The sequence below is a fragment of the Vicia villosa genome, unplaced genomic scaffold (assembly GCF_029867415.1).
Source record: "Vicia villosa cultivar HV-30 ecotype Madison, WI unplaced genomic scaffold, Vvil1.0 ctg.000144F_1_1_1, whole genome shotgun sequence".
Lineage (NCBI taxonomy): Eukaryota > Viridiplantae > Streptophyta > Magnoliopsida > Fabales > Fabaceae > Vicia > Vicia villosa.
In genome coordinates, this window is record NW_026705036.1 from 148,603 (window position 1) to 162,812 (window position 14,210).

At 32.2% G+C, this 14,210-nt stretch overlaps 1 protein-coding gene across 1 annotated transcript; it reads right to left on the bottom strand.

Annotated features, from left to right (window-relative positions):
* Positions 1-8,116: 8,116 nt before the first annotated feature.
* On the bottom strand, positions 8,117-12,912 carry LOC131624616 (magnesium transporter MRS2-2-like). The gene is made up of 11 exons (XM_058895558.1): positions 12,274-12,912; positions 12,162-12,191; positions 11,099-11,234; positions 10,820-10,941; positions 10,527-10,601; positions 9,855-10,079; positions 9,722-9,766; positions 9,088-9,132; positions 8,963-8,992; positions 8,760-8,879; positions 8,117-8,671 (listed from the first exon to the last, which is right to left on the bottom strand). Exons 1-11 carry the CDS (start codon positions 12,520-12,522, stop codon positions 8,585-8,587), a joined length of 1,164 nt encoding a protein of 387 aa, XP_058751541.1. The 5' UTR covers positions 12,523-12,912; the 3' UTR covers positions 8,117-8,584.
* Positions 12,913-14,210: the final 1,298 nt, after the last annotated feature.

The following is a 14,210-nucleotide window of genomic DNA, read 5'->3' on the forward strand; positions in this document are numbered from 1 at the left end:
TGTCCTGAATGGTATATCACCTCGATTTTTATTTCTAGACGCTATATATATATAACAAGTTCAGCGAGTGTTTTATAGTAAAATATGAATATTTTATCCATCGGTTTATCAAAGAAACTGAAGTGTTAAATCATTTATTTTACAGTTGTTAATAAATAAAAACATAAAGTGCATTAGCTGGGATTCGAAGCTTGTCCTGAATGGTTAATCACCTCGATTTTTATAAAAACCGAGGCAACTTGTTATATATATATATATATATATATATATATATATATATATATATATATATATATATATATATATATATATATATATATATATATATATATATATATATAGCGTCTAGAAATAAAACCTCAGTTTTTTTCTGGATGACGTGAAAGCTTCATCACGAAAAGTGTTATTTGTAGTAGTGGTTAGATGAACAAGTGCAAGTAAGAGGCAATGTGACCCTAGAGACGACATGCGGTGAGGGCACAAATGCTAAGGCGATTAATGTCAGCTACCTTATCATGGACACTGTAACACCCTTCTAATCCACAAGGAATATTTGCAATATAATACAAATTAACATCAAATAAAATCAGCAACAGGGGTGTCACATCGTCATAAAAACTTCACAACCAATAGTCCTGCTCAGTAACACGAGTTTTCAAAAATTCATTTCAAAATTATATCTCATTCATCATTATAAATCAAAGCATATTATCTCACAGCGGAATCCATAATCTAAAACATCTTTAAAATAAACTTCATAAACACCAACTGAACATCATGGTTCATGAGTTACAACTCAAACCATCAACATCAGAGTGTAATTCAACTCAAATAATCAAAGAGAACATAATAGTTCAAAACATAACGACCCCATCCCCGATGTTACGTATCAGAGCAAGACTCCTTTCAAACTAAACAGCTGTAAAAGGACGCCATGAAACTATCCTCAAATTCCAACGGACTACTCCAGATCACCTGCGCATTACCCACGTGGAGGCAACATTCAAATAGAAAGGGTGAGTATTTCATAATCATTATGTAAGATATAAGGAATAGATATAGTAGTGGTTTACAATTAACCAACAGTCACACATATACCGATACAACATATCCTCATGCTTCATTTATTTACTCACACCTGCACATCATCATCTATTCACAACATCATCTCATAATTCAATCATAATTATCACGTAAGCTATTCACATCACAAATAATCAAACATCATCATTTCATAACATATCACAACAATGCAATGCAACAACAATGGACTCATGCATGTGGTACCAATTCACCACTGATGACTCAGTCATCGTTCTCCAAGGATCTCCACCATAGGATTGATTCTCGCTTGGAATCGGAGCACATCAACAAGTTGCACTCAATCCTCAAATAGGATTAAGGGTCTTCACTGGACCAAGGTCCTACAACATCACTGGACTATCGTCCTATAAAATATAAGCTTCCATATTCTGAAATCATTTTTCAAAAATGTTACTTTTCAATTTCAGGGACCCGCACTAAGCACGCCTATACCGTGCAAAGCGGGCTCTCTACTGTAATCAGACCCATTTTATTTCCCAAAGCGCGTTAAGCGGGCACTACGATTCTGCATAAAATTTCTGCACGACCTGCATCAGACCAAACCCAAACTTTTGGCTAAAAACCTGTTTTAATCGATAATTCTCTACGATTTAAGGTATATAATCCTAGTTCTAACATGTATTAATCATTACCAACCCAAAAATACAATTATTCATTTATATCCCAAGATTCATTATCAACCCTAAACCTTCAAATCCTCAACAATGGTGGATTTGAATTTAAAACATGTTATCATACACCAATACAACAAACAACAACATCATACATCACATAAATAAGGGAAACGAAGCAATTCATCATGGTAGTTCATCAACATCATCAAATTAATCATAAAATCCCAACCCAAACCAACATAGAGTTACCAATCCCTTAAGGAAAACATAATAATTAGGATAACCTCATTTACCTTAGATTATTATTTTGATTGATTCTCTTCCCAAATTCTACGTTCGTTCTTCTTCTCCTCTCTTGCCCTAACTCTCTCTTCTTTTCTCGTTTTTCTCCAAAATTCTACGGCTAATGAAATCCTCTCCCTTTTCTATTTTTACCTAGTTAGCCTTATGACCCCTATTAGTGATATACCTAATATGCCCTTACTAACTCTTCCTCAATGTTTCTTATTTATTTTATTTAAATAATAACAATGCTAATTAGACTATTTTTAAATTATCATTCTAACTAGCATCTTAATTCAACTACCCCCACACATCAACATAAATATCATCAATAAATCACCGTGACTCCTCTAATCACATCAAAACGTCAAATAATAATTTAAATAATTAAATCAAAATATCGGCGTGTTACGACACCCTGTCGCCATATCCTTAGGTGACCCACTATCAACAAACTAGGGGTAGTCATTTCCATCATATACCTAGTCCTGAATTGTCCACTACTTGAAGGGCGAGTCGCTACAAGTTGAGGATACCAACACATCGCTTGAGAGTTTTATGAAAGTAGCTCAGTTGCACTGAGGGAAGAGTTTACCCTTATTGGTTCCCCCTTTTTGAAGTTCCAAATACTAACCTCGAGTGTTGGGATCCCTGATTTGGCGCAGAAGCTGAAAGGCTCACGTCCACGGAGGACTTGAAGGAAGTCCAAATTATCTTTTTTTTCCATCAGGTTACAAAGATAGTCACTTCACTTTTTGAGGAGGAAGAGCGTGAGCTATTCAGCTAACTTATTAAGAAAGTTGATTTGTTTGATTTGGCTCCCTATGATATGTCTGGGATAGACAACAAAGTGGTGAGCCATCGCCTTACCATCCATCTTTTTACCAAACCAATGGCATAGAGGAAGCGAAATTCTAGCGAGGAAAAGAGGGTTGCCATTGATGAAGAATCATGGCAACTATTACTATAATGCCATGCCATTCGACCTTAAGAACGTTGGCGCCACCTACCAACATCTCATGGACGGTGTTTTGGCCCATCAAATAGGGTGAAACCTGGAGGTCTACGTTGACGACATGATAGTAAAAACTATTGAAGGGCGTAGCCATGCAGAAGACTCGGAGGATGTTCTACAGTCAGTCAGGAAATACGATAAGCGCAAGCTTGTCAGAATCGAGTTTTTACCTTGACTTCTTTTGTCTAGGTAAAATCGAAATGTAAAATTGAAGCATGAAATTATAGAGTTTACCTCACATTAAAATTAAATTAAATTTATATACATGACATATATATATATATATATATATATATATATATATATATATATATATATATATATATATATATATATATATAAACACACACACTAATATAATATGGTAAATGCATTAATAATATAAAATTTTAACTTAATTATAAAACAAAAATATACTATATCACCATAATAAAGTATAATATTCATAAACTTGTATCAAACTATAGAAATTACCCTCCAAATCATAAAATGAAAATTTTAAATAGTTATTCCAAAAACAAGAGTTTTATAAGTTTCTCAAGTTCAAAAAAAATAAGTGTTTTAATCTTCATCTTCAACTTAATCAAAAGTTCAACCATTTAAAAACATCGTCTTTAATATTGTATTCATATTCAACTTGATTAAATTTATCTCTAGATGATAAAGGTTATTCAATATTATAACCAAGATATGAATGTGAATAAAATTCAAAAGCGTGAGAGAAGTTTTCATGGGGAAAAATATAAAATGCGCTTTTATATTTTGACAAAAAAAGGTAAAATCGGTTCAAAGAGTAAAATCCAACGATTTTATACGATTTTACACGATTTCACCTATTTCAGAACGATTTAAATCATTTAAACCCGTTCCAGAATACGATTTTACATAAAAAGGTTTTCACCTACGATTTAACACGAAATGCTGACCTAAAAAGTGAAATATATAGAGTTTAGGTTTTAAATCGCGATTTTAACCATCTTGGATATGCGCCTAAATCCCGCCAAGTGTTCTTTCGGGGTTCAGGATGAGAAATTCCTAGGGTTCATGCTGACAAGAAGAGGCATTAAGGACATTCTAGATAAATGTCAGGAAGTCATAACCATGAGAAGCCCCACGAAAGTTAAGAAAGTGTAACATCTTACAAGTCACCTGGCCGCCCTATCTCGCTTCGAAGGGAAAAATCTAGACCCTCTCGTCTAGTTGTTGGTGCCACTTCATTTAATGACGAAGCATCGTCTTCTAAAGTTCATGTGTCTGGCATCGTCCTCCCGGAGAAATGAGTCCCTTTTTGCTGCCCCTAATGCCCTAGAAGTCCATGTTGTTGAACCTCCTGTTGTCGTTCCTGATTTTTTTTAGGAGGCTCCCCAGACCTGTGACTTCTTCCTCTGTATCTAGACCATGCTGCTAGGCACGTGCCGGATGGACCTGTAACATAAATATTTAATTATTCTTTTAAACATTTATGTTATAAGATTTGAACTTTCTAAAGGTGATGATTTTTTTACACTACCGTGATACGTTGAAATGTATCAACCATGGTAGAAATATTGCAAAACTGTCACAACCTAATGAACCATGGTTTCAGGATATCATGCATGCATCTGGGCTGCAATATTTATGCAAGACTAGGTATGATTATATTAATTATGTCCTGTAATCTACTTTCGTGGAGAGATGATGCTCAAAGACATCATCATTCCATCTTCCGATCAGTGAGATTCCATCACACTTGATGATGTGTCATCCCCCCTACATCTTCCGATCATGGAAAGATTATTAAACTACTCCACATGCAACAGGCCCGAGGCACTAGAGATTATGATGACCTATTTGAAAGTTGACTCAGGTGATTCTCAAAAGGAGATAGATGACACCAGAGGATGAGATGTCAAATTTTCATTCTTGGAGACGTTGTATAGAGACCTACTAGTTGCGGAAGTGGATGCTAATGGTGATGATGCACGAGTTATGTATCATAGAAGATTTGCATTAAGGGCATACCTCATATTTTTACTTGGCACGTCAATATTTGTCGAAGAAAGTGCAATATATGTCGATGTCACCTTTCTCAGTTACTTCATGACTCGGAGAGAATTCATGAGTACAACTAGGACATCTTGTTTGGTTTACCTCTATTTCAAGTTAGGTGAAACTTGTATATGAAAGACTAGACAATTGACGAGAAACAACTGTCTATTTACATTAATATTTTTTTCACCTTTATTGTTACTAATATTTCATAATACTAGTGCTACTATGTTACTAATATTTTTATCTTAACCATTTTCAGGCATGGATCCACCAGTACTTTTCACGTCTCTCCGGCTGGGATGTGCGGAAGACTACTATTAAAATTTGCCACGTGCTTGTTCCATCATCTCGCTTAGAGAGAATTAGACAATCAAGCCATTTTGAGTTTATCTTGATTGTATCGCGGCAAATGATATCTGCTTCATGCCATGTGTCAATCATCATCACACAACCCTTGGATGTGATAGCCTTATGTATCCATATTTACCTGAGCAAGTCATACAACAATTCAAGTATATACAGGGTATTTTTAGAGCCCATATTGTGTATGTTCCTCCCACTATCACCTGCAAAGATGTTGATGCTATATTTGAGGTGTTCTATGATCATTTAATCCCTGCGGATGTACACCGTGTGCCAACTCAATTATGGAGTGCAATGTACACCATGTGCCAACTCCTCAATTATGGAGTGCAGTATACGATTACATTCAATGAATCTATAAAATGTCACATCCCTATATGACATTGGATGCAGAGGAGGGAGATGCACCTAAGCCAACTCATCATGAGATATTGTAAGAGTAGGTTATAACAGACCATACCGTTGATGCGTTGTCGATCTATCAACATATTGTGACCATTAAAAAACAAACAATAAGGCAATAAAAGCAATAAAATGATGTAAGAATCTCCACCATCAACAACCACACCAGAAGAAATGAACTAGATCTCAGCAACATAGATCACCAACAATAGAACAAAATCCTTCAAATGCAGCTATAGAAAAAAAATACAATACCCAAAGAAACCGGTTGTAGACACTGAGGTAAAAAGATTTTGACAGTAAAACACTCTAAATAGAAATATTATTTTGACATTAAAATTTTGATGTCATTTTATTTTTAAACGTAATTTTCGAATACAATTGTATATAAAATACAAACAAAAGATAGAAATAGAGATTAACATACATGGTGTTACATTATGCTGTATTTTGATGTCAAATAATACAACTATTTAGGGGTGGCAAAATGGATGGATTGGATGGATATGGATTGGATTGTTAATGGATGGATCAAAACAATCCATTAATCCATTAACAATCCACTAACATAACCTTTAAAAAATCCAATCCAATCCATCCATTAAAGATAAAATCCAATCCAATCCATCCATTAACATCTTTTTAATGGATGGATATCCATCCATCCACTAAGCTAATTAAAATATTTTAATTATTTTATAAATTTTAGAAAATCTTTTCTTTTTTAAATTTCTTTAGAATAGTTTTTTTTTAACTGCATATTTTTTTTAATTAATCTTTCAATACACTTTTAATAATTTTACAATGCACCTTCTTTAATCACTAAAACATGGATTGATAAAATCTTTTTTTCTGCCCCACTGGCCACTGCTCACAGTTTAAATTGAATCAGGGTCTGGCACATTTAATACTTAAACTATAAATTGTACTGTATTGACTAAATTAAAATATCTTGAAAATGTTGCTTTTTATTAATTATATTTTTATTTCGTTTGCAAATAAAAAGAGATTTCTTCCATATTAACATTCTCTCACATGCTTTCCCTTCTTCTTCCACCTACCTTTTTTGTTTTGCATCTAACATTATTTTCCTCCATAAAAGTTTCGAGAACCTCTGGTGAAGACAAATTCAACTCCGGCATAAAACCAAACGATAGGGAGAAAAACTAATTGGATGCTAATGGTGCGGTAACTATGGTTTTTTTTTATAAACTTCTCTATCTAAAACCTGTGCAAGAAGAACATACTATATAACATATTTTTTTCTTATCAAATTTATAACAAAACTGTACAATGACCATTTCAATTTCACCAAATTTCTTTTATCAATTTTACTATTTCAATCAAAAGTAACATAATAAAAAACCCTAATTTTAAGAGTATAAGAAAATTACTTTTAATTTCTCAAATTTCATTTCCGAGATTCTTGCATTTGATAAATGTAATTTCAATTTCAATCCAATATAAATCACTTTTAGAAATAGAAAACCATTGAGATGCACGAAACCAATATGACCTCCTTTCTCACTTCACTCTACGTTGCACGTGGCTGATAATGGAAAGGAGGAACAGTTTTAAAAAATTGAATCTGTTTCCAAAGAGATAGAGATTCAATCTATATTCATAACTACCACCCATGACATAATCAAATTGAGATTCAATTGCATTACTATGCATAAATGAGGAAAACGAGAACGAAAAAAAAAAGTAGGCGGAAGATGAAGGGAAAGCATCTGAGAGAAGGTATGCATAAATTATGGTACTTGATATGGGTTTTAATTAAAGCCGTTGATTTAAATCGGTTGGTTATTATTGTATCCTCTCATATCTCACTATAAACACTTCTCTCACTTGATACACTCCCATATATATATATATAATATATATATATATATATATATATATATATATATATATATATATATATATATATATATATATATATATATATATATATATATGAGAGAGAGATTTATAAATTTTTAAAAAAATTAATTGATTTTTCTTTTTGACAAAAACACATATTTATTATTTAACAATAAAAACTATTAATTAGTTTTAAAATAAAACATTAGATAATCCAATGGATTTTTAAACTTTGTTGGATGGATTGGATCCATCCATAACTTTAAATGGATGGATTTGATTCAATCCATTAACTATTCTTTTTTATAATGGATGGATTGGATGAATAATTTAGTGGATGGATTGGATGGATTTTACTCTAATGGATTTTATTGCCACCCCTACAACTATTATCCAAATTTAATACAAAGAAATTGTGAACAAAACCTCATTCAATGGCTGGATCTGAATGGTAACCAAATTTATTTATAATGCTTATGTGATCCATGTTTACAAGAAGTTTACAGAAGAAAAATAGTACTATTACATTAGCAAAAAGAGATCATATAAAGATTAACAGCATATTCAACTTAATATAATCACATTTCAAGGCCTAAAAATGTTCAAAATTAAAAATTAGCTCTAAATTTGCAGTTTTTTTTTATTAGACTTGAATCCAAATGACAGTAGTTGAGGTAATTGCAAAGCGCGGACCTGCTAGGCCAACACCAGCTCCATATAACTTTGGGACTCTTAGAGCTAAGTTTCCATAATAACTTTAATGGAATCGTGAAAAAAATTGACAAAATCTTGAACCATCATCAATATCTATAAGGTATGTAATATGAGTCATTACCAATAAGACCATATGTAGTAGTCCTAGTATTCATTCTCTACACCCCTTTTCAAGCGTATTGATCTTCATTCTTCATGTTCCGACCAACCCCTTTTTGAGAGCAAAGAGAGTAATCATGAGAAACATAATAGCAGAAGCTGCTCCTCCGAGAATAACTACCTGCAAGTAAACATGATTATATGTTACTCTGCCTAGTTAGAAATTTTGCAGCCACATGCGTGCGCATAAACAACAACATTTTTCTTACCCATTTGAACATGTAAGAATGGTCGTCATTCCAACTATATGGGATGTTCATGCCAAAAATAGCGGTCACCAGAGAGTAGAAAGATAGACAAACGGTTCCAGAGCTGAGAAAGAGCTCCAACTGCATGAGTGTTGAAAGGTTTAGCAAATACATTATACAAAACACGATAGAAGACATGCATGGTGCAGAAACATAAAATGTACCTGAATAAGCTGATTACGATGGTTGTCAAGCTGCAAAATGGAAGGGGAAAAAAATATATTCATATTACATATCATTCACCAAATACTTATTGTTATTACTAATAAATAAACTGCTAGTTGCTTACTTGAATATTAATGTAATCTTCGGTATCATCAATATACTCTCGCAGCTTTACATTGAAAAGAAAAAGGAAAGTAATTTAAGTAAATATGATATCCAGTTGATATGAGGTAAAGAAACAAAAATGAAAATTCCGAGTTCAAGGGAACACAGGTTAAGAACACTGGATCTAGCTTTTAACAAGGCTAGTGTGTATCCTCTCAGAACTCTAATAACTAATGAAGCAGAATTTTAAAAATCACTGCACACAGAAACTTTTCAAAACAAATTTTGCACATAAACTAGAAAGCTCGACTTTGAACAGCAGGAGTGGAAGTAGGAAGAGAGCAATATCCGTATATATCCTTTGCTCACCAATAATTTCAAAATGTTAATATAGTAATCTTGTAAACGTTAAGAGTATCAATTTGGTTAAACTTCATCATGTTTACAAATCTAAAACAAAGTATCAAGAGGCCAAGCCTAGTAATAAGTTTAGTAAACAGATCAATGGGTCATAGGCTCTAAATTACACGGTGAAAATGTAAACATAATTTTTCTTCATATTTACAACAAAACAGTCTTTCAAAATACTTTATAACTGGCATTTATCTTCTGTAATACATTTATTTAAGATTGGCACAGGAGACGACACTTACTGTGGTCAGTTTGTTTAATGTACCATCAATTTGCATGAAATAAGCCTGAAAAATGAACACGATAAATCAGGTTTTTTGTTAAAAATAAGGAAGATCCTCTCTAAGTATTTTTTGAAGAAAATAATGTTATAACCTCAAGTAGCATTTCAAGCTCTTCCACGTCATTTTCATCTAAACGCATTGTTGCAATACTTGCGCGACTTGCTCTGGATATCTTTGATCCTACAGCTGGGGAGGAAGCAAACCAATTTGCGTGACCTGATCCACTAACTGGTGATGCTGAACCTGCCTTTCTCGACAGGTATAGGTCAGCCATATCGTCGTCATCATCCAGCAATTGTTCAAGCTCGTCTCTAACCTGCAGCCAATAACAAGAACTGGTGAGTGATATGATCTGCAAAAATGTTGTATTTTGTGTAGAAGAAAGGAGATGACATGTTCAATGCAAGAATGAGCTGCAAAACTCAGCCAAGCAAACTTATATAGTATATGAAGAACTGCCTTCTGAAAAAGTATATTGATATTGATCCTGTGAAGCTATGCAGAGAAACAAATCAACAACTTAAGTTCTCATTCAAGCAAAACCCCACCACCTGATTATTAGAGAGCAACATTCTCGACCATGGAAAATTTGTCATATTGACTATTAAGATAAAATATCGACAGCCCTGCTTCATATATGTTAAATTTCATAGCCAAAAGATCAATAATCATTTTGAAGCAGAAAGTGCAGAGTATATTCATAAAAAGAAATCAGGATTTTCCCGTCAAAAATTTTTCACTAGCACTAGAAAACATGACGTACCTTTTGAACCCGAGCAGTCAGCCTTGTCATTGCACTCTTCAGTTTACGAACTCTGTCCAAATTACGACTACTAATCTGCAGATTAATGTAATTCAAAAGTTTATAGCAATTAAACAAAATAAAGTCGAGAATTTCAAAAAATAAAACGAACAGATTCCTCAAGGTCAGACATGGAACTAGAACATCAACATTTCAAGCCAATCAACATAAACCATGTAAGGGAAAGCATCCATAATTAGAGGAGGGCTCATATCAAAACTGAAACAAGATAAGGAATTGAATTATTAATGTACCTTGGAAGTAAGTTCATCTAATGCAGGATAAGCAGCCATCTCCAACTCAGTTGTACGTGCAGCAAGGAAACTACAAATGGCTTCTAAGGCTACCTCCAGGGCACGGAACTCAAACGGTGACTCTACATTACAGAATTTATATCATTCAGATGAAGGAAGAATCAATTCTGATAAGTTCTTTAGATATGGGATTAGATGGTGCAAACGGAAAACAAATTTCTGGGAGGAAAAGACGCAATCAACTATTATTTTACATAGTTCATCTTTAATCTAACGTACCATCTTCTTCAGCAGCTTCGTTATCATTTTGACCACCAAGATACTCTTTACCATCATCTCCTTGTTTAGGCAATCGCCTCTGCAGTTCCTCAACAACAGGGACCACATGTTCATCTGTTGGATCTCGCAGCAATACCTATACCACAATTTAGTTACAAAAATTACGATATGGATGTATAAACCATCTCAATCTCTATGAACTATGCATTCTAAATGTTTGATACAGGGAGTCACAAATATACAAACCAGGTTAGAGAACAGAGTAAAACCTATTGAGTCATACTCTAAAATATCCCAGCTCTATCAAAATATGAACGTTGTTGCCAAATAAATAAACAATATAGTTATATTCATGTACAGGACAATTAAGACTCTTGCAGCCACATTAAGTACATTTTTTGATACTATAACAAGAAAAACAAGCCAACGAGAAGGTTATTGTCTTTGTGCTCATCTCTTACACCAAGTTACCATGAATAAGATACCATGATTTTATTATTTGTTCCAATTACAAGTGTCGCTAACTGCATGGATCATGTAAGATACTGAGAGCATGCCACTTCTACAATTCCTCTGGTCCTCATACCTCATTGCTCAATCAGTCTAAGCTTCTCAACTTTTTTTGAAAAAGGTAAGCTTTTCAATTACTAGTAACCAAAAACTAAAAACTAGAAGCTTGTTCTTTATTAAATTCATACTGTTTCAAAGTTTTTTCTCTCCTAAGATATATATGATTGGATGCATGGTGTTTCAAATCTTCAAAAGTGGGTCTTGCTAATGTGCTATGAAATTTAAAAAATGGAAGTTTTAAATTGAAAAGAACAAACTTTTAAGGAATTGAATATACAAATTCCAAGACAATACTACACTACTTGGTTCTTTAACATGCCCTCATCCGGCACTTGTTAGCCTCTGCCTTAAAAGACAAACAGTGAAAAGGGGACATGCACAGCAATACAATAAAATATTTTTTGTTACTTTTATGTGGCTATACGATAAATTGTCATTAGATGTCAAGAAATGCAAACAACAAATTAATAGATTGAAAGAAAAGGTGACTAACCTCTTCAGCAGTGATTATAGCCTTGATATGCTGAAATACAGAATCATAAAAACAAATTAAAAACCAGAAAACACAGAATACAACGGGAAAGAAAAACAAGAATGATATGAACCTCCAAATTAAGAACAATAGCCTTCTCACGACCGAGAATGGTAGAAGGGTAAGAGAGAAAGGGATCAAGGATTCTAAGATCACGTGCATTAATCTGAACCCTATGCATGATAGCATACTTGTCCACGTCAAGTATGGACCCTTGGCCCGTAGCATCAAACAGAATCCAACTTCTAGCAGTCTGTGTCTTCTTCTTCATAACCACCATAGCCTGTGGGTCCGCAGGGACAACGCTGCCATCTCGAGCCATCCCCTTACTCTGTCCCTCCAACCACTTCAAATCACATACCACAAACCTCAATTCAAAGCGCCAATTCAAACTCCAAACTCAATTCAATTTGATTCAAATCAATGATTGAACACCAATAACAGAAAAAAGCAAATTTGTCAAACCCCTTTTGCGCATTTAATCAAACACCGCATGGGTATCAGATTCCCACCTCAAAAAAAGGTTTTGTTGGATCGCAAAGAAGCATACAAAAAAATCATAAAAACAAATTAACATTTATTTGTTGCCGTTTTCCCGAAAAAATATATGTTTGTTATTTGTGAGATATTGTTTGTTTCTGGAGAAGGTTAACTTGTTTATGGGAAATCTGTGAATATTTAGGGTGAGATTTTTTTGTTGTTGCTGTTGTAATGAAGCATATAATAAGAAATACGGCAAATAATTATGTTTTAGGTTCACCTAATTATGTTTTAGCTTTTTTTTATTTAAAAAAAAAAAACTTATAACCAATTCATCTATAAAGTATAGGTCTAAAATTGACCCAAAAGAAGGTTTTTTTATATCATAGATCAATTTTATATTTATTTTATAAGGTTAATCATTAGAATTTAGTTGGTATACACCTACGTTATAAATTATAACAAAAAAATCAGCTAAGCATCTTTTTCTAAAAAGTGCATTTTTTCAAAGCAAAATTAAATATAAAGTACTTCAAAAAATTGCAAAAATTTAAATTTTCTTACTAATAAATATGAAATACTATTTTTTGCTTATAAATGATTATGGATTAGTATGCTATAAAGGCACAAATTAGCATTCACATACTTTAATTATTATGTGTTATAATTATTTGAGTGGATCCGTTTCATTTCTTACACTCCATTTCTTTTCCATTACTATAGTTTTTTTGTGTATAATTATTTGAGTAACGATCCACTCTATTTCTTACACTCCACTCCATCTATGTATATTATGTTCACAACACATCATAATTATAATTATAATGATTATGATTTAGAGATGATTACGAAAAAATTAAAATATTTTTAAATATTTAATGATTGTGATTAATTAATGATCATTAAATATTTAAAATATTTATTTTTTTTATAAATATTTTAAAAAATTATAATCATTAAAATTATATATATATATATATATATATATATATATATATATATATATATATATATATATATATATATATATATATATATATATTGAAAATATTTGATAAATTGATTTTTTTTATATTTGACAAATATCCCAAAAAATTACATATTATTTGTATTCTATTTATTTTACTTTTCATAAATAAAAAGTCTATTTTCCAAAATTGATATTTTTTTTTCTTTTTTGACATAAATATCTTGATAAATTATATATATTATTTTGATTTTATATCTTATATGTTTTATTTAACTATTTAATTTCTTAAAATTGAATATATATATATATATATATATATATATATATATATATATATATATATATATATATATATATATATATATATATATATATATATATATATATATATTTATGTCCTTGTGATATTGACACGAAGTTTTTGTTGTGGAATAACGAGAAAAATAAGTCGTAGAAGAAATTCAATTTTTAACTATGGGAGTTGAATGGGGGAAACTAGGACCGCCATGGACATATCCTCACTCTGTCTCTATCTATTAAATTTAATTTTTTATTTTTAA